This window comes from Cajanus cajan, chromosome 11 (assembly GCF_000230855.2).
Source record: "Cajanus cajan strain Asha chromosome 11, NIPB_CcT2T_4, whole genome shotgun sequence".
In the NCBI taxonomy this organism is placed as follows: domain Eukaryota; kingdom Viridiplantae; phylum Streptophyta; class Magnoliopsida; order Fabales; family Fabaceae; genus Cajanus; species Cajanus cajan.
The window spans coordinates 40,328,688-40,356,075 of record NC_138527.1 but is presented as its reverse complement, the minus strand read 5'-3'; the positions used below and the strand labels follow the sequence as shown (position 1 = coordinate 40,356,075).

The 27,388-nt window shown below is 31.0% G+C and overlaps 4 protein-coding genes across 9 annotated transcripts; 2 read left to right on the top strand and 2 right to left on the bottom strand.

Annotated features, from left to right (window-relative positions):
- Positions 1 to 823: 823 nt before the first annotated feature.
- LOC109811117 (Major facilitator superfamily protein) lies at positions 824 to 7,031 on the top strand. Of its 3 annotated transcripts, none has more exons than XM_020374760.3 (10): positions 824 to 1,256; positions 1,547 to 1,691; positions 2,466 to 2,634; positions 2,902 to 3,157; positions 3,876 to 3,964; positions 4,300 to 4,482; positions 4,581 to 4,666; positions 4,743 to 4,827; positions 6,224 to 6,540; positions 6,698 to 7,031. In XM_020374760.3, the coding sequence occupies exons 1-9, from the start codon at positions 1,055 to 1,057 to the stop codon at positions 6,356 to 6,358; spliced, it is 1,350 nt and encodes a 449-aa protein (XP_020230349.1). In that variant the 5' UTR covers positions 824 to 1,054; the 3' UTR covers positions 6,359 to 6,540; positions 6,698 to 7,031. The 3 variants fall into 3 exon arrangements, with proteins under 3 accessions (XP_020230349.1, XP_082922943.1, XP_020230348.1); XM_083066817.1 differs by having other exon boundaries at positions 6,224 to 6,607; XM_020374759.3 differs by having other exon boundaries at positions 825 to 1,256; positions 6,224 to 6,503.
- Positions 7,032 to 7,664: 633 nt separating this feature from the next.
- On the bottom strand, positions 7,665 to 15,773 carry LOC109811118 (putative prolyl 4-hydroxylase 9). Of its 3 annotated transcripts, none has more exons than XM_020374761.2 (8): positions 15,427 to 15,772; positions 15,185 to 15,310; positions 13,426 to 13,583; positions 12,574 to 12,676; positions 11,484 to 11,579; positions 9,713 to 9,778; positions 9,499 to 9,618; positions 7,665 to 7,887 (listed from the first exon to the last, which is right to left on the bottom strand). In XM_020374761.2, the coding sequence occupies exons 1-8, from the start codon at positions 15,556 to 15,558 to the stop codon at positions 7,801 to 7,803; spliced, it is 888 nt and encodes a 295-aa protein (XP_020230350.1). In that variant the 5' UTR covers positions 15,559 to 15,772; the 3' UTR covers positions 7,665 to 7,800. The 3 variants fall into 3 exon arrangements, with proteins under 3 accessions (XP_020230350.1, XP_082922945.1, XP_029129746.1); XM_029273913.2 differs by lacking the exon at positions 7,665 to 7,887 and adding an exon at positions 8,817 to 9,023 and having other exon boundaries at positions 15,427 to 15,773; XM_083066819.1 differs by lacking the exon at positions 15,185 to 15,310 and having other exon boundaries at positions 15,427 to 15,773.
- A 3,259-nt stretch (positions 15,774 to 19,032) lies between these two features.
- On the top strand, positions 19,033 to 21,682 carry CGLD27 (DUF1230 family protein (DUF1230)). The gene is made up of 7 exons (XM_020374758.3): positions 19,033 to 19,425; positions 19,676 to 19,828; positions 20,002 to 20,079; positions 20,364 to 20,459; positions 20,978 to 21,013; positions 21,146 to 21,324; positions 21,406 to 21,682. Exons 1-7 carry the CDS (start codon positions 19,195 to 19,197, stop codon positions 21,566 to 21,568), a joined length of 936 nt encoding a protein of 311 aa, XP_020230347.1. The 5' UTR covers positions 19,033 to 19,194; the 3' UTR covers positions 21,569 to 21,682.
- On the bottom strand, positions 20,363 to 26,808 carry LOC109811115 (Chaperone DnaJ-domain superfamily protein). Of its 2 annotated transcripts, XR_002240820.3 has the most exons (6): positions 26,338 to 26,808; positions 24,530 to 25,429; positions 24,030 to 24,115; positions 23,266 to 23,406; positions 21,949 to 22,695; positions 20,363 to 20,483 (listed from the first exon to the last, which is right to left on the bottom strand). XR_002240820.3 is itself a non-coding variant. In XM_020374757.3 (5 exons), the coding sequence occupies exons 1-5, from the start codon at positions 26,695 to 26,697 to the stop codon at positions 22,548 to 22,550; spliced, it is 1,635 nt and encodes a 544-aa protein (XP_020230346.1). In that variant the 5' UTR covers positions 26,698 to 26,808; the 3' UTR covers positions 20,363 to 22,547. The 2 variants fall into 2 exon arrangements, 1 of the variants encoding a protein (XP_020230346.1); XM_020374757.3 differs by having other exon boundaries at positions 20,363 to 22,695.
- Between the last annotated feature and the right edge of the window lie 580 nt (positions 26,809 to 27,388).

The following is a 27,388-nucleotide window of genomic DNA, read 5'->3' as shown; positions in this document are numbered from 1 at the left end:
AAAAATTATTTTAGAAATTTGTAATATTTTAGATATTATTTTTTTTTATAAATTTTTATCAATTTATTTTGTAATTCTTTTTATTATGTAATTTTTTTTATTGTTGTAATTTTTTTATTATGTAATTTCTTTTGTTTTTTATTCATATTTATATATTATCTATAATAATTAATTTTTTAAAAATTTATCATAAAGTATAATGTGAGTTGTCAAAAAGTGTAGTATGAGTTGTAAAAAAGTAGGAGTGCTTATAAGCAATTGTCATTGGAGCAAAAATTGTAAAAATATAGTATGAGTTGCTTATGAGTAACGTGGCACAATGGGACCCATTTAAAGTGGTTGGGACCGGAGATGCTCTAAGAAATACGTTAAATTTTCATTTTTTTTATTCTAGACAAAATGTAATTTTTTAATAATTTTATTAATTTACATTGACAATATTTATAAAAAAAAACTTTATCACTTGATAACATTTTAATACACAATATTTTTTATATTAATTAACAACATTAAATTTTTTACTCTGATAGAAAGTTAAACTCATGGTTTAATTAATGAAATTGAAAAAAATTAAAATATTTTAATCATTTAATTTATGAAACTTCAAAAAAATAATAATTTAAAAAAGTTTATGTATCAATAAGCTAACCCAAAGAATTAAATTAAAATTATTTAAAGTAAAAAAATAAATACAAGTAAAATTATACACATATTCAACCCCCGAAACACAAAATCATATGTTAAGCTACTACCATACCATAACAAATGGTAATCAAACCTTCAAGTTTTTATAATTTATAATTTAATAGCTACAATACAGAGGAAACAGATTTGAGCAAAGCAAATAAGCAAGTACGTCAATTCATTCCATCATTTTAGCCACATCCGCATGTAGAAAAGCCACTATAACAATGTTGAATACATATTAAACCGAAATCGAACCACCCTTCAGTCTCAGTGTCTTCCCGTGCTCGAACCACGATCTAGGGTTTTCTTCACAACGCAACGTAAATTTTCTTGCATTCTCTCTTCAAACCGAAATTATAAAAATCCGATGGGAGTAGTAATTGAGAGCTCCGTTTGGGAACCAAATCCATCCGTAAACATCTTCATCTTCGTTTGTTGCTTCTTCTCGATCCTTCTTTTCCCTCACATCTCCAACCTCAACAGAACCTCCACAATCTTCGACCATGGAACCTCTCACTCATTTCTCCGTTTCCAGCGGAACTTCCTTCTCCTGTATTCTCTTGCATCAGGTTCGCTTTCGCTTCATTTTCTTATGCAGTTCGGTTTCCAAGAAAATGTGCGCGATCAGCTCGCGTAGCTTTCGAGTTCTTTTCTTATGGATGCAGAATTGAAACCTAAAGGACAAAAGAGTCTCTGATTTACCTAGCCGAACGTCCATTGCTATCTTAATTTTTGTTATGAAGTTTTATTTCTAACCAAATTCCGAAACTCGTTTCTTCGTTTGTATTAAGTAGTTGCTTAATTGAGCTTTAGATCGGTAATGTGCTATTGTGAATGACGGTTTCTTTCGTCTTTTCAGTAATGGAAGGTATGTGGTCAGTGTTCGGGGAGTATGAATTAGCTTCGTACGGAATCGGAAGGGAAAATATGGTCAAGTCTCTCTGTTATGGCTATACAACAGCTCTGTTTGCTGCTCCTTTCGTTGGTGTTCTTTCAGATTTGATGTGAGACTCTAGTTTTACTCGTTGATGTTGCTCGATCAATTACAACTAATTTATATACTTAAGAAATTCAACGTTGAGTTGAGTATTAAAAGAGACAGTCTATGCAATTGTGATGTTGAAGTGACACCATATTATGATATTAGTTTCAGTAAATGTGGTTTGCTTCTTTAGTTATTTATGTTACATTTATTCACGTCATCCATTCCAGCCTACTAGGGTTAGCATAGTGGTAAAAAAATTGGTTAGTTTGCACAAGGTCCTTAGTTCTATCCTTGTTACGGCCATTGTACACACACACACACAAAATAAATTTCACATCATCCAAAGTATAGCTTGAAATTTCTTCCATGTGGAATAATTGCTGATGCCCTGAATGATTGTTGATGTTGCACAATTTATTGAAGTGTTTTTTTGTTGCATAATTGGTTATTATTGGTTGTTTGACTTTGAGATGATATTAGGATTTTTATTTTTTATATATTTTTTTCCAATTGTTGAGGAAGAATATGATCAATCTTTGAACTTGTATATTTTCTGATGTTGATCTCACTTTACAATGTTTCTGTCATTTTGGTCATGACATCCTTCTATGTGTGATTTCAACCGTGAAGGGGGATTTGTTATGTTTGGTAAGAGTATATGAAGCATCTTGGTTATTCCAGAAGCATTACTGCTAAATTATGAATATTCAAGAAACGTGTACATTTTTATATAGAATTTTCTGATGATTTGTCAACAAGATTAAGCTAACTTACTCCCTTACTGTTGGTTTAGAGGTCACAAGAAAATTAGTTTAGTCTTTTGCATCCTACACTTCATTGTTGGCATATGGAAGAAGATTTCAGGTCAATCAAGCTTGTTCATGACTAGCATATGTCTCTCTCTGGCCAATACAATATTTTCATTCAGTTTTGAGACGTGGATGGTCAGTCAACATGAAAAGGTAATCAGTAAATCTCGTACTTTTCTTTTGATTTCCACATAGACACAGATTTCAGTCTGAGCATCAACAACTTAGCCACTGGAAAATGGCACAGTAGGAGCTTATTTCTTCCTGATTAAATAACTTGATCCATTTTTTTTTCTTTTCACCCTTACATGGAAAGTGAACTTTACATGGAAAGTATGTGGCTTCCTAGGAAAGAATGTAGGAATGCTTAAAATATCTAGAATTTAACGTTAATTTGGAATTTTGTGTTTCTGTTTGCAGCAAGGGCACAGGCTAGATTCACTGAATGACACATATTGGTTAATGACTTTCTTCGAGTCTGCATGTTTTATTACCAGTCAAATGTTTGCGAATTGGCTGGTTGGTAATAATACAGAAAAAAACACTGCTCCTTCGTCTGCAGTTATCTTCTTTGCAACCATATGCTTCACTTTTATCACCAGAGGATGGACAGAAACTCCAGGAATAGCATCTCTGAAGGAATATAGTCACTCCTTCTATGCATACATTTTTGGTGGTAAGTTCTCATGCTTTTCTTGTTATTCTTTATTTTTTATGATCAACAATTCTTTTTTTTTTATAATATTTTTTTGATAAAATAACACAACTCAATGCTATTAAGAATGCCGTGCTTAACGTTTGTTTGGCAATCAGATGATTTAGTAATAAGCTTAAACTTTCCAGAAATTACAAAGACAGCTAGTCCCTTTGATTTATATTCCTATTAGATAATAGTTGCCATTTTGTCTTAAAATTATGTGTGTACCATGAGTTAGTATTTAGGAAGAACTACTACAAGAGTCTCTTTCCTTTCCACGCATATATTAAATTTGGATCTCATGCTTTGAGATTTGACTTCTCTGACAAGATATACGATGGAATTCATGGTTGCTTATATCAAGTTGCTATTGATTATTTTTTTAAAAGTTTTAGGGGTTTAGGGTTTCTGATGATTACCTTCTTAATGTCCTTGTAATCTTTTCATATATATTTGCCATGTCAACAGATTGATCTTGTTTTACTTTCTTTTTTTTCACACTAAAGATGTACTAGGCCTCATTTATGCACGATCAAGTCAATCTGTATGTTCAGACTGACTTAGTATAATGCTTTTGTAGGTTAGATGTGGAAAGGAGTTGGTACTAAAGAAATGCATTATTCAATTTTACATCAATGTAATGAATAGTTTAAGTCATGTACTGATTATATACTGATTGTAATTTTATAATCCACAGATAAAAGGATATGGCTGCTGGCGTGTGCACAAACTTGCTTTCACTTCTCTATTGGAATTTTTTGGATCCTGTGGTCACCTACAGTGGTGGTATGATATCAAATTTGAAATCACTATCATATGATTTACTGAGAGAATAAAACACTAAGACCATATCGCATTAAGTGGATTTCTTACTGACTTTCTTTTCTTCTTCAGGCTTCTTTGTATTGGTGAATCTAGAAATGGACTTGATTGAACAAATTTATTAAGAATTTTTTTTAGTCCATTATTGTGAGAAAATTTGTCTGAATCATTATGAGAAGAGGCTTTTAAGTTATTGTTTCTGTTATATTATATCACTCCAAGTCTTTGAATGCCTTACAGTTTATATGTATGTATGTGTGTGCGCATGCACTTAAATTTCTTAATGCTTGTGGTTTTAGGCAGATGGGCGAGAGGTACAACTGGCGTTGATATATCCATGCTTTATGGGCTCAAGAATGCTAGGAAGCACTGCATTTCCGTGTCTCACTAGTGGGCCATCATCGCTTAGAACTGAGGACTGTCTGGTTTTTGCATACATTATACTGGCTCTTCTCCTGTCTATTGTGGCCTATGACTATCAGGTTCAGTTATTTATATATTTAGAAAGCCTTAAATATATTTTTGGTCAGGTTTTTGAGCTGCAAGTCTAGAGTCTGCTCTAATAATTTATCATATACAGGAAATTGGAGTTCTGGTGACATTATTTTGCTTGTTTCATGCTTGTGTCGGGTTTGTTTTGCCATCACTTGCAAGATTGAGGACCATGTAATCTCTTTAACAAGAGTTGTACTTTTTCATCTGCTCAATCTTGGATTTTTAGTTTTATTTAATTTGTTTGCAGGTATGTTCCTAATGAATTGCGTGGAGGAATGATGGGCTTCTCTCTCGCCCCTGCAAATGCAGCTATTTTGCTTTCTTTGGTGCAAGTATGTATTTGTACATAATGTTATCTAAAATTGTAGGAATCATGCAATTAATCAATTAAACATCATGAACATGAGTTAAATGAATCATGTGATGAGATATAAGAGGTTGCCTGGCTTTAAAAAATGTTTTCTGTTTATATTTTGTTGTTTCACTTTTAATTATGATAATGTTACAATGTTCTTACTGTGTTTTTTATTTTTAGCGATTTGTGTAGAAAACGGAGAAAACAATAGAAAAAGCTGTTTTCACTGTTTCAAGTACAAATATTTGAAAACAAAAAACAAAAAGAAATTAAGGTGACATTGTAATTAAAAGTGGAAAGAAGTAAAAATAGAAAACATTTTTTTAATAACATATACTCTAAATAAAAATGTCCTAATTTTTTGTGAGGTTTTGAAATTACAATGCTAATCCTGGGGGCTACGTATAAGAAATTGCTATTCAAGATGGGCTCTGTTCTTGTTAATTTTTCAAGTTCCTCCACACAGTCATTCCTAAAGGTCCTAGATTAATTTCTTATTGTGCCGCCCATCTTCCACTACTTTAAGAATAGGCCAAACTTTTTGAGCATGGATTGGACTTTTTGATTGCCACAACTTCTCCCTGTAGTTGATTAGCTAAATAGGTAACATCGCATGCTCATATGACTCATCATGGAGGAGGGTTAAATTAATGGAATACAATATTTTAGGTGTAATATACCTTTTGAGGGAGTGGCTATGGTAACTTGTAAAGTATTATACCTGAGATTAGTTGTTTGTTTTACCATAAATGTTAATAGCCTCTTTGACACGGGCCCTAGTGCTGGATCAGATCAGCATTCCTTAATTGGCCTTTAGTAAATCAAACCCATTATATGGAGAGTTTATGAGAGTAAGAAAAAGAAAGAGAATAGGGGAGAGAATTAGAGAGTTACTGATGTGGCAGTTTGTTACTAATGATTATATGGAGAAGGTGGAGTAGTGGGATGGGTATTGCGTATCTTTTCTGTTAGAATCCTTGGGAATTTGCAGAGAGAGAAATATTCCTTCTGTGAGGAGCATACCTCTGGTTGCATTTGTATGAGAGCTTAGGCTCTTTATGCATTTTTCAGTATAAACTATTTCCTTTTCATTTTATCATTTCTCAGTGCTCTATCAAATGTTTTGTAAATTTCTTAAATATAATCAACATGCAATAAATGATTAACAATGCACGTTTGGAATTGGTACCCTTGAAAAAAAGATAGGTACTGAAGTAATCCACTACTTTTAGATGTTTGCAATATTCTCAATGCAGCGTCTTTTGTCTAAAATGATTTTGTGAAAGATAAATTGCGTTTCTTGTGTTTCAACTGGTTCATGCATGTGTGTTTTTACTGCTATAAACATATTGACTTCCTCTTTATTTTTGCAGGGTGGCTATTACCGGAATATTGGAAATGGAGCATTAATGGCATTTGGTGTGTTTGGTTTATTGCTAGCGGCTGGTTGCATGCATGCCCTGAAGCAATTGGGAAAGCAACCGTATAACAACTGGCATAAGCAATGAATTAATGCCCCTTTGGCAGGCTTTGGTAGTGGTGGATGTCCGTCTTTTATTGAATGATATAGGAGGAGTAATGATGAAGAACTTAGATGATGCCGATTCAGGCAAGGGGAAATTAATTTCAAAAAACTACAAACATCGACTACTAGTGAGTGCTGAACTGGACTGACATTTGGGTTCTTTCTGTAAGGACAAAAGAGAGACTGAACAATGAAACTTCACAATTTAATTCTTTCTTTAAATTCCTAGTCTGTGAGACCAAGTCCTCTTCTAATTTGAGTACGTCAGCTATTTTAAGTTACTCCGCACTAACAGGTTTCTAATTCTGATTATATATTGTAGCTTGCATACTTTGCTGCTTGGGTTTTCTTATGGAGGATTATTCAATTGCACAAGCTTTGGAAGCTGCTGTCAGAATCTGTATCCGGTGACGTGTGCCAGTTTCTCCAGAAGAGCACCCAAAGATCATAAGGTGAAAATTGAATATTATATTTTGGTTTTGTTAGCATATTAAGGTTAGTCATGTGTTAGTTTATTCCAAGTTTATTAGCTTAAACCGTAACACTGACTAACCCTAACATACTAAGAAGTAAGGAGGTTTATATAAAGCCTCAAAGAAAACATTCGAAGCTCCGGTGATGTGATTTTTTCAATTTCATCATGACACAATTTGGTATGCTTGTTTTTTTCTGCCATATAGGATCCCTTTTTTTTTTCCTAAGAAAAAATAATTAATCATGAACTATGTTTAGAAAAGTTTTAGATAATTGTTTTTTTTATAAGCTAAATTTATTACGTAAAAAAAAAGGTACTGGTTTAGTGTTTTGTTCCTCATAAGTTAGAAACAGTTATTTCTTTAAATTAAAAATATCTTATCATTAAAAAGAATTTATAGATTAGCGTATCATAATTATAAATAGGTTTATTATCTTAATTGGTTTAACCTGAATAAATTATTTATTTCAGATGAAGACAAACGCTACAGTTTTTTTTATTAGATAAAATTAATGAAACGTGGAGCATGTTGAATGATACGACTCTTTTTTTTATTTGTCTTTGATTAGAAAATCTGGTTTTACTTTTTATTTTCAGTCACATGTATTTTTTTGAATCTTAACAATTGTGTCAAAAGAATAATTTCTCACCTTTTCCGATTTAGTATGCAAAGATAGAAAGTAGAGATTAAAGATCTAAGGTATATCAAATACAAGGTCATAAGTAGCTTTGCTTTTCGAAAATAATTTTAGCAACTGAATTATGGATGATTGGTTCCTTACTGAATGTTTATTGAATGTGTAACTCAACGGTATGGTATCTTAATCTGCACCTTCTTTATTTATGTATCTCGTCAAATTTATCCCAGATTATTCTTAGCATTAAAATATTGATGACTATCAAAGGGACATAAATATTACTATCGGTGTAAGAGTTTGAAAATCAATCATCTAATTGTCATCTATTTGATCCCTTATCCACTTTGTTGCCACCCACTTCTCTCCTTTTATGACGGGGCAGCTTGCGTGGAGTGATGTCTGGCAAAGTATGCATAGAAAGATGGTCAGATAATAAGCACATTGAGCTCCGAAATGTCTTAAAATTTTAACTTTAGCCCAATGATAAACAGAATATGACAACCCGAAGCATAAAAAAAAATATTAATAAGCATCAAAAAAGAATAAGACAGCCCGTTTATAATTTATCAAGAGAATTAGATAAATTAAATTCACATGTGCAAAATTTATTAATAGTATATTTGGATATGAAATTTAAATAGAGTAATTTATTTGCTTGAAGAATTTGAAATATCTTATTTGAATGAAAAATTTATAAAAAATTTGAAATTCAAACATTTTTATTCCAATGTGCAAAATTGCTATCCTGTTTTTCAAAGTTTTGTATAGAAAATAGAGGAAGTTAGTTATAAAGCACTTCGGCTACAAAATCCAGAAAGGCCCGGTAAATTTAATTAGTTAAGTTTTGAATCATTCTTGAGATTGTATTTTTTGTTTCCTTATATAGGAAAGAAGTAGCAAAACCAGATAAAACTTCTGGTAACAGAAAAGAAACGGAGCTAACAATGGGCACCTGTGTATATGAGGCATTAAGAAACAATTTAATATACTTCTAATTTTTTTAATATTCATTTTGAAACTGAACTAGATATGTGTGCACCTGTGCATGGCACGGACATCTATTTTTTTTATTATAATATCAATTATTTAATTTTGTTAATTAATATTAAATAAATGGATATTATTTAAATTTTAAAATGTTATATATAAATATATGTATATGAATTTTAAAAAGTATATTTCAAAATAATTACTATAACTTATGAAAAGGATTACTATTTATTTAATTCTCTACATTTATACTTCATATTAGTGTAGTAAAAATTGTTATAACAAGCAAGTAATTATGCCTTATTGTGTTGTGGTAATAATAAAGTAAGAATGAAATATTTTAAAATGTAATGTGTGTGTATATATATGCCCTTATGAAATAATCAATCTGTTACAATGTTACAAGTGTTGTAAATCTGTGATTGCGTACAACAATAAAAGTAAAGGCTTGCATTTCCAACATACGTAAAGAGTCACAATCATGAGCAGCATCGTGAAGTAACCTTAATTGGCAAAGTCTTTTTAACAAAACTCACCGGTAAAATCTACATTTGAAAAGAAATTAGTTTTCAAATTCGTTCAGAGGATTTTTTTTGGCACAAATAAAAAAAAAGGCTAGCCCTTTTAATTATTGAATATTAATTTAAATATATTTTAAATCCTAAATTTTTATGTTGGTGCTTGTAATTAAAATAATCTCTGAAATATTTTTGTCATTAGTCCATGCCGTTAATATAGTTATTGCTTTAGATTGTTTAAATTGTGAATATATCATTCATAGGGCTGTAGCTTTTAAGATATGAAATTATATAATTTTTTTATTGTTGATGAACAAAATTAATGTCAATCATTTTTAAAATTTTAAATTGATACCATTTTATTTTATATAATAGAAGAACTAAATATATGGCTGATAGTCCAGTTTTAATTTTGGAAACGCCTTTCAAACGCTCTTCATTTCAGCCTTGCTAGATCAGTTAAAATGATGATAACGGAGATGATTGAAAAAGAAATACTAACCGGATCAATTGTACCATTGGGGAATAATGAGTAAAATAGAAGCCCATCCCCCTTGCGTGGCCTTACTCTTAAACCAATACAGTCCTCGAAATTATAACTACCGTCCATGTTGAATCCATTCTGCGAAGAATAATGCGCTAATTACCTCCTAAGCTATGAAGATTAGAAAATGGGAGGTGCGTAAATAAATATGTAGTGACAAACTTGGTTTTACCTCAAACGGAAATGCGGTCTCCCCACCTTCTGGAACGTCAGTTAAATACAGCAAAAAAGAAGCCACCTGCATGGAACTTAGGTAAGAATAAAGCTAATTAAACTCAAATAAGTTACGAAAGTTCAAGCTAAAGTTGTAACGGAAAGAAGCGATTAAGACTAAAATATGAGATGGATATAAGTATAAGCCATTTGAGTTGAATTAGGTATCTAGAAAGAGACAGACCCAACATGTTTGGATAATAAGTGACTACTTAAAGGATGAGATATTTAAAAATTGAATAAGTATAAAAAAGAAAGAATAAGTAAATAAATAGATAAAAGACAATGAAAGAAAAAATGATTTAAAAGTAGTTTATAGGAATAAATTAGCTCAAAATTTGTATACACTAACAGAGAATATTCTTTTATTAATAGCATAAATATTAATAGATAACACTAATATGAATTCAAACATAATAAATAATTAATTAAAAAAACATATTTAGCATGACAGGCTCGTTTTGTTCTGGAAAACGTATACAAGCTATGAACTACAAGAAATCCAAATGCAACTACAAGGGATCTGGATCCTCTTCAATATGAGGATAACTGGATAATTCTGTGGCTAGAGAAAAAGGGCCCCCGGAGTAAAACTAATTTAAAAAAATCTCATTCACCAGGAGGATGATGTATCCTATCAACTATCAAGTACGAGTATTATGATACTTTTTTTTTTTCTCAGATACTCACTGGGTTTCCTCTATTTTAAAGTAATACATTCCTCTTTTTTAAGAAGTTAATAAATATACTATTTTAGTTCATTTTAAAATAAGCTTTCCATCTACCCCTTTTCTCTTCCTAAACTGGTGCTATTAATTCTACAAATACTTTTGATATTGTTTTTTAAACTTGCTAGTTGCTATACTTTTATTAATGAACTATTACACTTGGTGTATTTCTATTGCGAAATGTTAAAATCATCTATCGAACAACACTCTTGTCCAATTTTAACACCTATTATACTTTTAAAGATAAAATGACAAATTTAGATAAAAACCTCATAACCGATAATAGTGGTTGTATTATTTTATTTTCTAAAGCCCCATATTTATGTTGAAAAATTGAAGTCATGCCATTGGCATGTCCAAAGAAAGAAAGAAAGAAAAAAAAAAGATAAGGATCCTTTCATGTTATGGAAGAATATGGTAATCTTATATGTAAAAAATAGAGAAGGAAAAAAATCAACTTAACAAGGCCTACACAAACAAAAAATTATGGGCCGTTTTAAAATTTTGTATCTTTTTCTGATGGTATTTCCATGTTCTGATTAACATGCGAAGATTTAAATCGGAGCTAAAAAAATACCTTTAAAAGATTCACCCATCCACTTAACTAAATATTCTTTATATGAATAAAAAAACATACTTCTCGAAATTTTTCTCCTTTTTTAACACTATAATTTCTCTTATCCTTTATTCTCTACAAATCTATTTTTATTTGCACTGTTTTCTTGATAATTTTCATTTTTAGAAGGTATAATTTATATTTTAGAAAAAGAGAATATTTAAACGTCTTATACGACGAGACAAGAATATACTTTAAAACACGTATTATCTTTTATATTCAATTTCCCATCCAGTATTTGCTCGGATGAATATCAAACATCGCAGAAAATGACAAATCACGTGTCATTGCCATCGGTGGTGCTAGTACGCGAACTATCCACAACATCCATAACTTGAAAATGAGAATGCACGAGTTTTACTTTAGAGTTTAGAGTTTAGACGTACCCTTTGGCTCTTTTGTGTGCCATATTGAGAAAAATCAAGTGCATCATGATGACCGCTGTATTTCTGTCCAACCTTATAGCGTAGGATATTAAATGCCTGAAACATGGTTATTCCTCAGATAACTTAGAATCACCCTAAAAAAATATAAATATTCAAGAAAATCAAAAGGCTCCGTAGTTGCAGATAATAAGCTTGGGAAGGAGAGCTAATATAATTTATATTCTAGACGTACAAGAACATTGATTTTAAAGGTGTTTAAAGTTGATTTTATCCTTTTTAGTTAAAAAATCATTATGGTTAAACAAACATTATCTCCTCTGGAACCTCAACAAAAGGAACCAACGATTAAATACTGAAACAGGAAAGGATCAATCCAACTAAGCACCACAAATTCCATTGGTAGTCTCGACTCTCGACTCTGCTACATTCCCTACATTAAGTCCCAACATTCCTTTCCTTCATGAACTGGATTCTAAGCCAACAAAAGTACCCAAACTTTCTATTTAGTGTGGGGAAAATGGTAAAACGAAATTATCGCAAGTAACTATATAACATTCACGAAGCATTATTCTAGAACATTCAAGGGTAAAATACGGTTATCTAAAGGTACCAGCGTGCACCTATTTAAGAAACAATTAGATACTTTATAAACTTGTGTAGTATTTTCTTTGACGTAGGCCACTAAGGGGAAAGATGAAAAAAAAGAAAAAAAAAAAAACAGGTTTTGCAGAGAATATAGAAACTGACAGCAAAAGGAAAAAAGAGGCGGTTGGAACAAGGAAAATCCAGAGACCAAATTAAAAGGGTTCCATTGGCCACTCGTGTGAAAAGCCTTTTACTCTTCCCGTAAAACTAGAATAAGTGCTTTGCAGAAGTGGTGAATATGATGGATGGTGCTAGTTTTACTATAAATGAAAAACTGTAAATTAACACTTCAACAGTTTTTACTTTTTATCACAGATACAAATTCAAACAATCGACTAACTAAAGCAAAAAACACAAGAAAAATATCTTTAGTAAATGAGATTAATAAGCTTTTCAAAAATGCCCTTTCTGCATAGCAAGAAAAACGGCTCAGTAGGGATGTTACCTCTCCATGAGTCCTGGGAATTTTTGTTGCTTTGGCAATTTTCTCCTCAATGGCATATAAAACCCCCGTTTTATCCTCATAAGAACTTATAAACACACCAGAGCTGTTTAAAAGAAAAATGTAGATATAAGCTCGAATCATAACTTGATATGACATAATGTGAATCTTAGGATTTTCGAAGAAGGTCCCCGTAACCATAATCACCGATTACCATGGACCAGATCAATTATCTTAGGTTGTATTTGCACCATTAAAAGGTGGATAAAATATCAGCATATTAAGTCTCAGGAACTGAAACTCCCACGGATTACTTGGGGAGATTCTCTTTTATGGAATTTAGTTTGTAACATAATAAATTTAAAGGAAGTCAAATTGGATGTGTTAACATCTTGCTAAAAAAGTTCAGAGTCTGGGTTAAAGGCAAGGAATAAAAGAAAAATTATAAGAGAATCAAACAGATTGAATCTAATTTCTAGTTGCTTAACTATGGCTGGAGTTTGAAACCTTACTTTTGCACATGCAAAATACTAGTTGAAAGGAGATGTTTATTTATTTAGTGTCTGTAAAACTTTTATAAAAGACTAATCGTGTTTCAGAGAATGAAAAATAAATAAAGATTGCATGTAATTTCTCATATCCTGGAAATCTATCGGGCTCACCACAAACCCAATCAGAATCAACCATGCATTTATAAGTTTGTTATCTTAGTTATTACAATAATAAATTCTTTCTTCTGACTTTTGACTTAAGCATGTGTATGTTGACCTTTTCTACTATAATAACATTTGACTTAGTGCAGTTTACAATGAAGTCAGACAATTAAGTATTCCACAGACAATTAAGTAACACTACCTTGTTCGGATTCCCTTTGTATTCTCCTCTGTTTCTCCCTTGCGTAAAGCCACTGATGATGGCGTGAGTCTTCCCTTTGCTATTTCAATTATGCTTTCACATTGTTCTGCACTCGCAAAATTAGGAAAATACATAGCGCGAGGATACCAGCTCAAAACCTATGGAACACAAATCAAAGACACATTTATTTGAAAGCCAAAGCTCAAGTCAATCCTCCAACAGATGCGTATGCAAAACATTGTGATATGCTTTCTATGTACTTGTTTATATATATATATAGAGGAGGGTTCAAATGATACCGGTGTAACTTTTCCATGAAAAATAAATAAAGATTGCATCTAACTATTTCTAAGATTTGTAAATTCAACCGTTAGATTGAAAGTTTTTTACTCTTAAATCATATATACAAAATTTTATATTAATCCAAGATGATTTGATACTTCATTCTTATAAAACAAAATTGACGTAATATATACATTTCAAAATATAATAAAATATGAATATTTTGATTACCTTCAAGTTGTTGTTCAATTTTAACAAAAATTGATATAAACATATAAAGTGATATGAACTTTCAATCTAACGGTTGGATTTACAAAATTCACATTGAATATAAAATTATTGAGTAGTGTAATACTTAGTAAAAATTACATCGGTGTCGTTTGAACCCTCCTTATCTATATATATATATATATATATAGAGAGAGAGAGAGAGAGAGAGAGAGAGGAGGGATGAGGGATCCTTTTATTCAAGGAATAAGTCTATCTAGACTTACTCCGTTCAATAACTCATGTTCTACATCAAATTTCAACGATCCAACCGTTCAATTTAAAGTTCTTAATGCATTGATCAAATTTGCAAATTTTTTGAAAATTTGAATATTTGATATTTCGTTTCATTAATTAAAACCAATGTATAAAATGATTTTATGATTATCTGTCAATTTGAATTAATGAAACGAAGTATCAAATAATTTTCAAATTTTCTAAAAATTTGCAGATTTGATCTATGCATTAAGAAATTTAAATTGAACAGTTAGATCGTTAAAATTTGATGTAAAATATGAATTATTGAACGGAATAAGTATAGGTAAACTTACTCTTGGAATAAAAGGATCATTTCTCATATATATATATATATATATATATATATATATATATATATATATATTATAGTAGGATAATATAATTTATTCTAAAAAAAATAATTTAAATATAAATAAATTTTAATTTATTTTATTTTATTTTATGTTATCATTTCAAAAATATAATATTTTTTTATTATTATACCAATATCTTAAGGTTTTCCTGGTGATGAACGATTATTATTTTCAAGAATTGAATACTATCTAAACAATTTGACCTTGAATTCAGCATTTGTGTCTAATTTCTTGGTTCAAAAATACAACTTAAATTAAATGTGATTATTATTTCTAATAAATATATTAAGGATAATTTAGAAAATAATATTTAATTTTTATATAAAATTAAATCAACTTAACTAATTTTGTGTGAATTTAGATATTTTTCTTTAAAAACAACTAAATCATAAATTTGAGATTTGCGATCCTTTTCATAAACGTGTATGAAATCAAAATGTTAACATAAACTCACCAAAGTATACTAATTCATAAATATTGCATTATTTCAAACAGGAATGGAATCGCAAACTTAACCGATGAAAAGCTGATTTTAACTAAACTAGCGGAAGAACATTTCGGCAAAAAATTGAGAAGTGTGAAGAAACGAAATCGCGCACCTGAAACGGAATCGATGTAATGGAATCATCACCGGAGTCTCCGGCTTGTAACAAACGGTACTCCGTCGATTTTTCAAGTAACCGCGCTCTCGTTCTAGACATCATCCTCAGGTCATATTCACGTTCCTAAAAATTCTCAGCGATTCGTTACTTGGAATATTTTCCAGCGAAACAAAACACAATCGAAGACAAACGAGCGTAAAGCATGGAAGAATGTGAATACGACTATTGAGAAGGAAAACCTGAGAGTGAGAAAAGAGACCGGAAGCAAATAATCCAGCGAGAAAGAAGAAGATGCATAAGATGAAGACGGAAAGCAAGTCATGCTTGTTCTTCCTCCATCTCCAATTTCCCCTAACCGTTTTGGCATTCATGAGGATTGTGCGGAGAGTTTTTTCTGCTTTACCTTTCTTCTTTGACACAGACTCTAATTGAATGGTAACTGAGTGAAAATGCAAAGAACCTCTGAAGCTTATATTATAGAAGTTGACTATGCACTTCTCTCACCCAACCGACCTTTTTTTAAACCCTAGATCCTACACTTTTTTCTAACGGATTTCCAGGTGCTGCACTGCACCTTGTCTATGTGCGCCGCTTATGTGAATTTATAGTTATGGTTAAAAAATAATATTGAGATTTTATTAAATGACTACGCTAAAGTATAGTATTAAATTTTTTAAAAATTGTACCTTTTTAAATAAATATGATATTGGAATGAATATTCATCATCACTTAAAGGTATGATCAATCTCTAATAAAAAATTAATTTTAACTTTATCTTAAATAAAAATACTTATTATCATATTTTTTTATCTCAAGCCTGGACATTCTTTATTACAAAATATAAAAAGGATTTTGTTTATATTTTTTAATTTTAGTTAGACTTTTTTATTTTACTTTTGTTCCATTTTTAATTCAGTAATTAATGCCTAGTAAAAGATATTCTACTAGTCAAGTTAATTTTATGTTCGTCCCTAGAGTATCTCCTCGCTACGTTGAAGGCACCTCAAAGGGTGGGATAGCTGGCCCCAAAATTTAACTCGGCTGCACCTCAAAGGGTGGGATAGCTGGCCCCAAAATTTAACTCGGCTGCATACACAAGGCAGGATGCGGCTGCATGGATTCGAACCCCTGACCTTGCTTAAGCGTAGATCAACCCCTACCGCTGAACCACACGCTTGGGGTTTTGTATTTTTCATTTAATATTATATATAATAATAAAGAATAAAACTTAAGAACATTTATCTTAATTTGAATTTTCAATTAAGAATATAATTCTGCCTTATTAATCAATTTTTATCTTTAATGCCCATATTTATTACATTAATTATCAAGGTTTTCTTTTTACAATAATAAATTATCAAGTTAACTAACATGTAATTGTTCTAAGTGTATTAGATTCAAATTAGTTAAATAATTTATTTATATATATATATAGAAATTATAATGATGATATTAGAGTTTGAATATAATAACTTGTATATATTTTTTAACACCCAAACTATTAGATAAATTCTAATGATTTAAACAAATTTAAATTTAATTTTTTTATAAATAAGATTCTACTAAAGATTTAATCAAAATTTATGAAAATTAATTATCAACAAAAATAGAAAATATTTTATATTTATAACATAAATAAAAAAAGAAAAGTCAACCTGTGTTTGCCAATAAAATTTTAAGAAAAATGCATTTAAATTTAGACTATGTAAAAGTACTTTTTATTGTGTGCTATTGACTATTTTAAATACATTTTATTAAATATTAAATAGTTATTGATATAATAAATACACAAGAAAATCTTATTTGTAAAGTTTAAATCTTGATAAATACTTCTCCATTTTTTATTTAAAGCAAAAATTTTAAAAATAGTGATTTTTTTATAAGGAAATTTATAATTTTATAAAATAATTTTTTTATTTTTTATTTTTACCTTTATTAAGGATTGTGAGTTCTTTAAAAATTGTGAGAATATATTTTTTTTATTAGATAATGAGAATAAAATTTGATAAGTAAACATTCTTTCATCTCTTAAATTCTCTAATTATTATTTATTAAGTTTTTTGATATAAGTGCATAAACTTTGATATTAAATAATAATATTTTCACTTCTCACATAAAAATTTAATGATAAATAAAAAGAGTTAAATTGTACGTTGTGATTTTATTTTATAAATTCAATAAAATTAATTAACATAACTAATATTAAATTGGTGTTATTCGATTAAAAGTGCAAGAATCAAATGGAGTAATTATTAAGGTCTTGTTAAACAATACATTAGTTAGAAAATGAAGATTTAATGCATTTTTAAAGTTTTAATTAGGTCCTTGAACTAAAAAAAAAATTATAATTGAATCTTATTTCTTTTATATTTTTGTAATTTATTTTTGGTGATTAAAAATTTGTTTATAATCCATGAGAATTTATAAAAATATGTTTTATATCCTAATACTTGATAATAATAATAATAATAATAATAATAATAATAATAATAATAATAATTATTATTATTATTATTATTATTATTATATATATATATATATATATATATCAGATTTTAATATCTACCTTTCTACATTTTTATGACATTTATTCCACCTCTATCTTATTTTAATCAGTGATCACCAATAGACTTCTAATAGCTGATTCCATTGGAAACTTTCTTTTTCTTTCTTTCCGTCTTGTAAAAAAATAAAATAAAATACCAATAAATTTTAAAAGATGAAATAAGCAAACGATATATACCAAAAAGCTAATTGTTCACATCATGATATCCACTTATTTTAATTTCTTTTAATGGAAGCACAAATTGCTTTTTTCTTTAATAATAATAATAATAATAATCTATAATTATTAATAAAAGAAATATATTTTTAAATAACTATTTTTATCTTAAAAAAAAATTACCCATTCAATTGTATAATAACTCTCTCATAATGATATATTAGATAGAGATAAAATAGAAAATATATATAAAAAATGTTACTATTTATATAATTATTACACAGAAATATGAAGTATCGCAACCTTTTAGTCATAATATAAAAGAAAGAATTACATTTATTTTTTTATTCATTTTTTATGACATTTATGAAATAGGAAAAAATGTATTCACTGAAAAATAATTGTCTAGTCCATCAATATTAACTATTCATTTTTTTTTTCTTCGGATGGAAGCATTGACTTTTTTCTTACTACCAGTAATGATAATAAATAAATAAATATATTATTTTTTTATATTTATAGATAAAATTCAAATACCTAGTTTATTAAGATTAAGAAATATAATTAATTTAGTTTATACTAATAAATATATCCTATTTATATATATTTTTTTAAAATTATTTTTATACTATTTTTTTGTAATTTATATTTATTTGTCTTTTAATTAATTAGTATATATATTATATTATTTATTTCTCCTAATTAATATTCATATTTTTTACTAATTAAAATACATTTTTTTTAATTTATAAATAATATATTTTATTAAATTAAGAAAACATTTTAATTTAAAATAATATGAATTATATTAAAAACCAAATAGGAGATAACAGTTGTGATGTTTTGCTAAATCGACCATGCTCTACTGCGTGCAGGCAACAGAAACACAGTATAATTTGCGTGCAAGGGAACAGCGGTCACGTTGCACCAGCAACAGTTTCCTTTGCGTTTCTCAGACCACAAAAATATAAAAACACAAAATGCATTTGGTTCGGATAATCTAAGTCCTGTGGGTGTTAAGTGTATTGCATGGACGGTGCATAAGAAGTCCACGTGGACTGGAAAATGCACACGTTATTTACTTGTTCTCCTCCTCCACGTAAAATAATTATGTGGTCCCTGGAACCAAGACATGAAACGAAAATTGAAAATCATTGTTGCGGTTAATCAGTGAGCATAATCTCATCTCATGTTCTTTCCTCCTCCGCCCAGGCGAAAATTGAACCTGGATTTAGAACCAAACACTATCCTGTTGCGTTGTTGATAGCTTCTACTCGACAAGTAAATGATTAGACTAAATGTCTACTGTTCACTAATTCCAAGTACTAGACAAGCCAAACCAGGCAGCAACTATGGCTCATTGATCATCCATAATCACAAAGCTACAAGCTTTTCTCATCGGATTTCTATCAAGGCTAAGGCCATTAAAGATGAGATGGATGGAGAAACCAGCGGATCTTCAGGACGTAGCTGGGATCCCGGGTTAGAAATTGAAGTCCCTTTTGAACAGAGGCCGGTATGTGTAAACAACTACACAATTTTTGCAATAACTGTTTTCTTTTGGCATTAACTGATCTTCAAATCAACATGATTTAAGATGGTGTAATATTAGTGCGTGGATTTTATGGCTAAACCTAGCTAGAGTGAGTTACATTTCTGTGAATGCATGTATATAAACTGAAACAGTTCATGAAAAGGGATTAGTTTCACTAAAACTTGTTTCATTTTTCTTTTATGCTAACCCCGACTCCCTCACTGTGTAACAGGTAAATGAGTACTCATCTCTGAAGGATGGAATCTTGTATTCTTGGGGTGAACTGGGTCCGGGTTCGTTCTTCCTTCGCCTTGGAGGTCTCTGGTTGGCAGTGTTTACAGTTCTTGGAGGGCCAATTGCAGCTGCAAGCTTTAATCCTTCTAGAGTAAGGAAGAAGTTAAAATATATGTGCATAATTATTAGGACATCTAATCAAGTAATCAACAGGAAATTTTGATGCACACACAAGAATACATGCCGGCAGCACAAAAACAAAGCTCGTTCCTCTTGCACTCATAAAATTTCCTATTGCCTGCATTAACGTTCTCCACCTTGCAGGAGCCTCTAAGATTTATACTAGCTGGTGGAACAGGAACACTCTTCATTGTGTCTTTGATTGTCTTGAGGATTTATTTGGTGCGTTTTAATCCTCTTTATGTTCTTAATTTCACAATCATTTCGTTACTGGGGACATGGGAAGATGGGGTAAGGCAGAGATTTCAAAACAAGATTGTTCTCGTGTCTAGTCATCATTCATGCTGTTTATATTGTTACCAAAGTGCACAACATAATAAGATTTTCAACTAAATGTAATCTCTGTCATTCACACTAACTATACACGATGATTCAGTGACTGAGTTATGGCTACAACTTCAGACTAAAATAACTGTTGCAATTAAGATAATTGAAATACAATGCAGGGTTGGAGTTATGTTGGAGATAGACTTCTATCAGCAGTCATTCCTTATGAAGAAAGTGGATGGTATGACGGACAGATGTGGGTGAAGCCGCCAGAGGTTAGCCTTTTTTTCGCATTCTTCCTGTACATAGAGAGAAGAGAACAAACGTATCCCTAAAGACATTACATGTGCAAAATCATATTGAAGGATGTAGAACCAGAGTGCTATAAGATAAATGTGTACATTGTAAACTGACAATTTATGATTCTATCAACAGCAGGATATTTTGTCAGTCAAATATGTCACCCTTCATGAATATAAAATTAGCCAATTTCATTGCTTGCAATTTAGTACTAGATACTAGGATAAGATCAACTACCAGCCCTAATAACAAAAGACAGGGTCATTCATAAAGGCAAACAGATAACAGGTTAGCAACTGCAATTGCCTTACAAATTGTGAGATACTTCTTGATTAAGTAACAAGCAGTATTTTCGGAATGGGTAAATATGAAGGATATGGAATAAGGATAGGTGAAATGTGCTAACAAATATTACTACTACTAAATGAACCAATGACATGTTTCATTTCTCTCATTTCAGGCAATATAATCTGAAAACTTAGTTTCTTTGCAGATCCTAGCTCGAGATAGATTGTTGGGCTCTTACAAGGTACTGGACATCACAAAGTAGCGCTGCATTGCTTGAATTCATTGTGAAGAAAGATTTTGGATACAGAATAGAAGAGCAATATGTTAAATTTGATTTCTTGCAGCATGATTCACGTATATTCCATGTCCCCAGGTTAAGCCAGTAGTTAAACTGCTGAAGCAAACGCTAGTTGGAACAGGAGCATTACTTGTTACAGGAGTTATGCTATTTATCTTTGCTACACCAGTGGAGAATTTTCTTCGAACTACCTTTACCACAGAAGAAATTAAATCAACCTTTCAAGCTCCCAAGGCTAACACAAAGAACCTAAGGTAAGAGAGGACATAAATATCCTTGACTATCTTCTTGAGTCTTTGCACCATGTCATCGAAATTTTTTAATGCATATTGTAGAAAGGAGGAGTTGCTTAAACTGCCTGTGGAGGTGATAACTGATGATGATCTAGCAGCAGCTGCGGCTGAGGCTGCTGATGGAAGACCTGTCTATTGTAGGGATAGGTTTTATCGAGCATTAGCTGGAGGGCAGTACTGCAAATGGGAGGATCTTCTCAAATAAAGGATAAAAAAAAGGCATATGTAGTCAATTTCATTTAGTTAAAGCAGTTTGCAATTTGTGTTTACTCTATGGCCCAAGGCCGTATTCTATTAGTTAAGATAATCGTTCAAGTCATTCAAAGCAGAGTCAAAGCCCAAAATAGATGGTGAAGAAACATAAGAATAAATCTAACAATAACATGACAATATCAAATCACGTGTCATAGTACTATTAGCATATAAACCCAGAGGGAAGAGCAACACATTTAAGTGGGGGGAAATGTAAACTAGAAAAACACTCTTATATATAGATATATTATTATCATTATTATTATAATATACAAAAGTAGACACATGCCAATAGGGACAAGTCTATGCAAGCAGAAGTTGTATTTGATATACCATGAGTTATGATGACCGAGTAAATTCCAGGAAACTGTCCAGCTCCATGACCTTTCCAATAAGGGGATGAAACTCATTTTGCAGTGAAACAACTAGCCTCCACAATACTGACCAAAATAAAGAATCTTTGTTTAATGATAGATAGGCAACTGTAGAGGTATGTCTTACACATAGAAATCCATAGAAGTATATCCATGATGATTTGGGTTGCACAACAATTCTGAAACAAGTAGCGCCCAGAGAATATTTTTCTCAAATTCAGTGTTGGTGCAAATTGGCTCAGGCATGATATTGGTTCCTCAAATATTAAAACAGCACCAGCAGTCAATCCTTGATTAAATGAAGTGAATCCAGTATTTGGTAAACATATCCATCACTATGCAGATGAAAAGTTGAACTTGTTCTAACCAAGTAAATAAAACAAGAGGCTTCTAATGAATTTCCTTTCACTACTTACAGAGCATCTCAAGAGTCTTTTTGTAACTGTAAACCCACTGGGAAATCTTCTGGTATTACTATAAAGAATATGTTGATCTTTCCAAATTGTTGTAGCAAGGACACAATAAATCCATTGACAGTGTCATCAACTCAATGGATACCTATTGAACAAGTTTCTTGCACCAATGAAGAATTCGAAACATTTGTGCTCCAACAACATTACTAAATGATTTCCTGCTTGCCTTGGCATACTCAAGGTCAAGTGTTCGATATGCAAGAGCAAACAGATACATTGCTGGGTGAAGTCTTCTGCAGATTGCAAAACTGAGACAGTCAGTATACTACACAGGCAACCACGTGGGTTGGGTCTCCCGGAGATAATTTCTAAAATATTGATTAACTTCTACTGCTTCTAAATGTCCGAAATGAAACAAACTATATCAAAAATGAGATATTTGATTCCTACTGAGAGAAAGAAAAAAATAGCTAAAAATTTTTAAAATTCAATACTGAACTAAGCTGAAGTGTTATATAGTAGGTTTGTAATTCTGAACAACTTATCTTTTAAATGAAAGGTGGCTGTGGCCTGTGCCCTGTGGGCAGTTTACCAAGCCAAAATGCTTGTCAGACAATTTCAATAATTTCAAAAAAAGATTAAACAAAATACAGATGAAGTGCAAATTCCAAAATACGGATGTCAACTTTTCATGTCTGTGACCATGTCAAACTTTCCCCAAGATTCATAGTAAGTATTATTTATACATCATTCAAAAATAATAATTTGATACCATATATTTTGAAAAGAGAAACTTATAACACTAAATAATTTTTCACAAAGTTAAAAGAAGAGAAGAAATGTCACCCATGTACTGTACTTACCTGTCAGCTTGCTTGTTATAGTCCAAGCCATCCCAGAACCTTTGTGATGGCATTGTACGACCATTCTTATCTTTGCCATATGTTTCAACATACCAACCCCCTATGTCATGGAAGCCACAACGAGGCTCAAATAGCCAAAATCTGTATAATTACAGGATTAAATTAAAATTATTAAAAAAGTATTATGGACAAAAACGAGAGAACATCAGATAATCTTCATAAATAACAAGTTGCAGACTTGTCAAAATTCAAATGAGTTGAGAATACAAACATCAGTTCATTTTTGCGGTTATAAGAAGTACAGATATAAAGAAAAAGTTATGAGCAATAAATCCACAATTACTCCTTCAATTCAGGTTCCTTCACCTAAGAAGGTGTAGCAACACCACTTTCCAGATAATTGAAAGTTAACAACATAAACAAATTAACCCAATGAACACATTGCTTTAACCTTTTAACAGAACCCTTGATTAACCAATAACATCAACACTTGGAAAAGGATGGGAAAAAAAAAACCGCAAACAAGGAAAGAGAAGATTGGTATGCATAATAAGACTACATGTTCTAACAAAGAAAGAGATCAACACATAATTCACTTCCTTATTTACACGGAAACAATTCGATGTTCCCAAAAAAAAAGAACCTACAAATTATACAAAAATAAGAGAGCAGACAGCATCAGGGTATACACATTAATGAACCCCAAAGAGATTGTTGTGCTAAATCAAAATCAACACAATCATAGAGAGATGCCAGAGCTTTACTTGCTTGGGGGTAAACGTGCTCTAGTGCATCTACACTCACAAACTGAAACTTTCTCACTCACTTGATACCAGTGCATATGCTTCACCTGAAAATTTTATCATAACATTACATAATTATGAGCATCTAGCTATACCAAGTTATATATAAGACTAAATTTCTAGCAAGATCCCAAAACTCAGACCATGTTTCTTCTCATATTTAAAAATATTAAAAATGGAAACAACCATTTCTACTTTTCATTGTTGTAAGTATTTTGGTTGACTAGATTAGACAGTAAATATTTTATAAATCGTGAAATTAACCTTTATTGTGCTTATATTGTGATAGGAATCTCTCATATTTCCTTGCTTGTTGTAATCCACCATTATAGGTTATTATTTTACTTTTAATAAGAGAAATTGTACTGTTAGACTAAAGTAGTATAAAAATAAATATTTTCCAAATTAAGCTGTAATTGTTAAACCGTGAATGAAGACCATGGAATAGCAACCTCACATACCATCAATGTTCTATGCTTCATAATCACATGGGTCTTTGTACCCTTGTCATCGTAGGCATAACAACAACCTTCGTCTGGACTGCTCCCAAGTCCAGATATAGTTCCCAAATGAATTCTTCTTCCAACTGCACCATTTGCAGGATTATCTTTCGAAAAATCACTGCTAATATGATTGGGATCTCCACAGAAGTTCAGGAACACGTGAATGTGATCTTCAGCATCTTCTGTCTGCATCGCTTCAGAACAACATCTAGGTAGGGCCCTAGATGCTGTAGCAACCACTCTTCCAGAGATATGCAATTCTAGATGTCTATATGCATCTGATACAATACTTGAAGTTTTAGAGCTGTGACCTTGATGAGTTTCAAAATCATCTGGCCTTTCTGCATTCCTGTCGATGTTCAGATTTATTATAGATTGACATGGGTCTGAATGGAAGGATCCAGAAGAAGTTAACTTCTCATTGTTAATAGTTGATATCTCTGGAATTTTGTTGACTAGGCAAACCATCCCGAAAAGATCACGTCCTGAAACTAAGTGCAAAACCTCAGGAGTTTCATAAGAGGACCTCTCCTCAGCCTCAAAGCAGTCAGGAAGAAGCTCCATGGCCATAAAATCAATTTCAGGACCATAGTATGCTGCATGAATAGCTGAATAAAAATCTCTCTCAAGTACATCAAAATAGCCTGTTCCAACCACCACCTTCTTCTCTGACAAAATATTATGCATAGTTAATCTGTACCATTTTAACCATTCAACAACTTCCATCTCCTTGAATGTAGTAAACTGTGATTCGTAAATATGCAATTTTGAACCCTTTCCAGAATGCTTTTGCATAAGCTTTTTCTGAGACAACAAGTACATGTCATAATGGGCTCTCTTTTGAGAATCTGAAAGAATCTGCAATGCATCATGGATTATTCTGTTAATTCAATATTGTAACCAAGGAAAAACCTCATTCTAGTTACCCAGAGTCCATATATGCTCAGCAAGATTTCCAGCAGTTGAAGTCATGAAATATTTGGTCATCTAGTAAATAGGATGAACATAACATAGCCAATAAATCAGCATAAACATCAACAAATATGAATTAAACCATCTACAACATATCCAAATTTTAAAAATATATATATATATATATATATAGTCAGTTTGTCCCACGACTAACTTGACCCATGTTCCTACAGAGCATACGAGCAGTACCGAAAATCAATGTAGTAAAATGAACACCAGAATGGCAGAGGCAAATTTATCAGAATGGTGCGATTTATTCAAACTTGGGGCGTTACAAACTATAGAAGATCAACCAGACAAGCATTAAGAATTTCCCATCTGGTTTTTAATTTGATTGAACTATTTATTATAGAACATCTTTCAAGGGCAGCAGACAGCTGTTCACGTAATTAACATTAATATCCACGCGGGCATCTTCGAACTCATTGCATCATTTTGACAATTTTTCTGTGACTGAGAACTAACTAAACATGCAATGGAGAAACAAAATAAACTATCGAAAGGTTATAATGAGCATGTTATTTCTCAATTTCACAGCCATTTAATCATCAACTATATACATTCGTCGTCCTCAGAACATTCAAACAAAACCAATTATTTAGTCCAGTAAACAAAACCATATAGGAAATATCCCCAAAACATAATTCTAGGGCATTCTTCTATAAGCCAAACTCGGTTGATTCGTTTACATTATCTCGAAATTTTGGCCAGGAACAAAACTACCGCTACACTTCTGATTGAGACTATAGTCATCAGCGACAATAATCATAAACCTGAGAATCATTTCCACAAACCTCGTAGGCGGCCAGGATTTGTACGAATCGTCGAGACGCAGTGGAATCGTTCCTTGACTCGGCGAGGTCCGGGTGAGTTTCTTTGGCCAATTTGCGAAACGACGCTTTAATCTCAGCAAAGGAGCTATTCTCGGACACTCCTAAAAGCTCGTAGGCGTTCTCTACGGGAAAATCTGTCCAAGCGCTACTGAAAGCATGTTCTCTGCAGCTCCGACACAGAGATGCGACGACGTAAAGCGTTGAAATGGTACTGTTTGTTAGAGTTGGTGTAAAAAATGTTGGCCTCCGATTGATTCCGACGACTGTTCTAATTCCGGCACCGGCGAGATGAACCATGGCTATCCGTCTGGTTTCTGTCATTAATAATTATTTGTAATAACTAGAAAATAATAATTTTAATTTAGGTAGCTTCACTAGATTGTAAGTAGGGAAAAAAATTATCATGTAAAATAAAGGAAAGAGAGTAATGTACATACAAAATTTATATACTCACATACACCGAACGGGATATTTACGGCGTTCTTTGGTTCATTTTTGTTTTAATAGTCATGATCACAAGTAAATTAAGATTGTTTAGGTTGGATTAATTTTTACAATTTTAAAAAATTTATTATTTAAACATTAAATAAAAATATATAATATTATATTGTTTGTTTAAATATTAAAATATTTATCACTTAATATATTTGTTATTAATTTTTATTTTATTATTTTAGTAAATTATTTTTTTTAATAAAATTTTAGTTATTGTACTAAAACAAAATCTCATTTATATATAGTTTGTTGATTAAAATAAGACTATTTTTTAATATTATAAATGATTTATACTTAATAATTTTATTTAAATGGTTTAAAATATGGTCCCAACTTTTATTTTATGTGATAAGAGTTCAACATTTTTTTAAATAAAATCGAATTGTAGTGTAAAAAAATAAAATAAAAAATCAAATTAGATGGTTAATTTTTTATTTTTCATTTGTTTTCATTCTTTTATATTAGTTTTTGTGGTTGTTTTCAATTTTTATCAGTTTTCAATTTCTTAGATCAATTA

Bases quoted from the DNA above. Each gene is read 5' to 3' on its own strand.
- LOC109811117 (XM_020374760.3), top strand. From the start codon at position 1,055: ATGGGAGTAGTAATTGAGAGCTCCGTTTGGGAACCAAATCCATCCGTA. The intron at 3,158-3,875 runs GTAAGTTCTCAT...TATAATCCACAG, and splicing joins CTATGCATACATTTTTGGTG to ATAAAAGGATATGGCTGCTG. The intron at 3,965-4,299 runs GTATGATATCAA...TTGTGGTTTTAG, and splicing joins TGTGGTCACCTACAGTGGTG to GCAGATGGGCGAGAGGTACA.
- LOC109811115 (XM_020374757.3), bottom strand. From the start codon at position 26,697: ATGACAGAAACCAGACGGATAGCCATGGTTCATCTCGCCGGTGCCGGA. The intron at 25,430-26,337 runs GTTTGTGGAAAT...GATGCATTGCAG, and splicing joins AAATCCTGGCCGCCTACGAG to ATTCTTTCAGATTCTCAAAA. The intron at 24,116-24,529 runs GTATGTGAGGTT...TAAAATTTTCAG, and splicing joins TGAAGCATAGAACATTGATG to GTGAAGCATATGCACTGGTA.
- CGLD27 (XM_020374758.3), top strand. From the start codon at position 19,195: ATGATTAGACTAAATGTCTACTGTTCACTAATTCCAAGTACTAGACAA. The intron at 19,426-19,675 runs GTATGTGTAAAC...ACTGTGTAACAG, and splicing joins TCCCTTTTGAACAGAGGCCG to GTAAATGAGTACTCATCTCT. The intron at 21,014-21,145 runs GTACTGGACATC...CCATGTCCCCAG, and splicing joins GATTGTTGGGCTCTTACAAG to GTTAAGCCAGTAGTTAAACT.
- LOC109811118 (XM_020374761.2), bottom strand. From the start codon at position 15,558: ATGAATGCCAAAACGGTTAGGGGAAATTGGAGATGGAGGAAGAACAAG. The intron at 15,311-15,426 runs GTTTTCCTTCTC...GAGAATTTTTAG, and splicing joins GTCTCTTTTCTCACTCTCAG to GAACGTGAATATGACCTGAG. The intron at 13,584-15,184 runs GTGCGCGATTTC...TGTGTTCCATAG, and splicing joins TTACATCGATTCCGTTTCAG to GTTTTGAGCTGGTATCCTCG.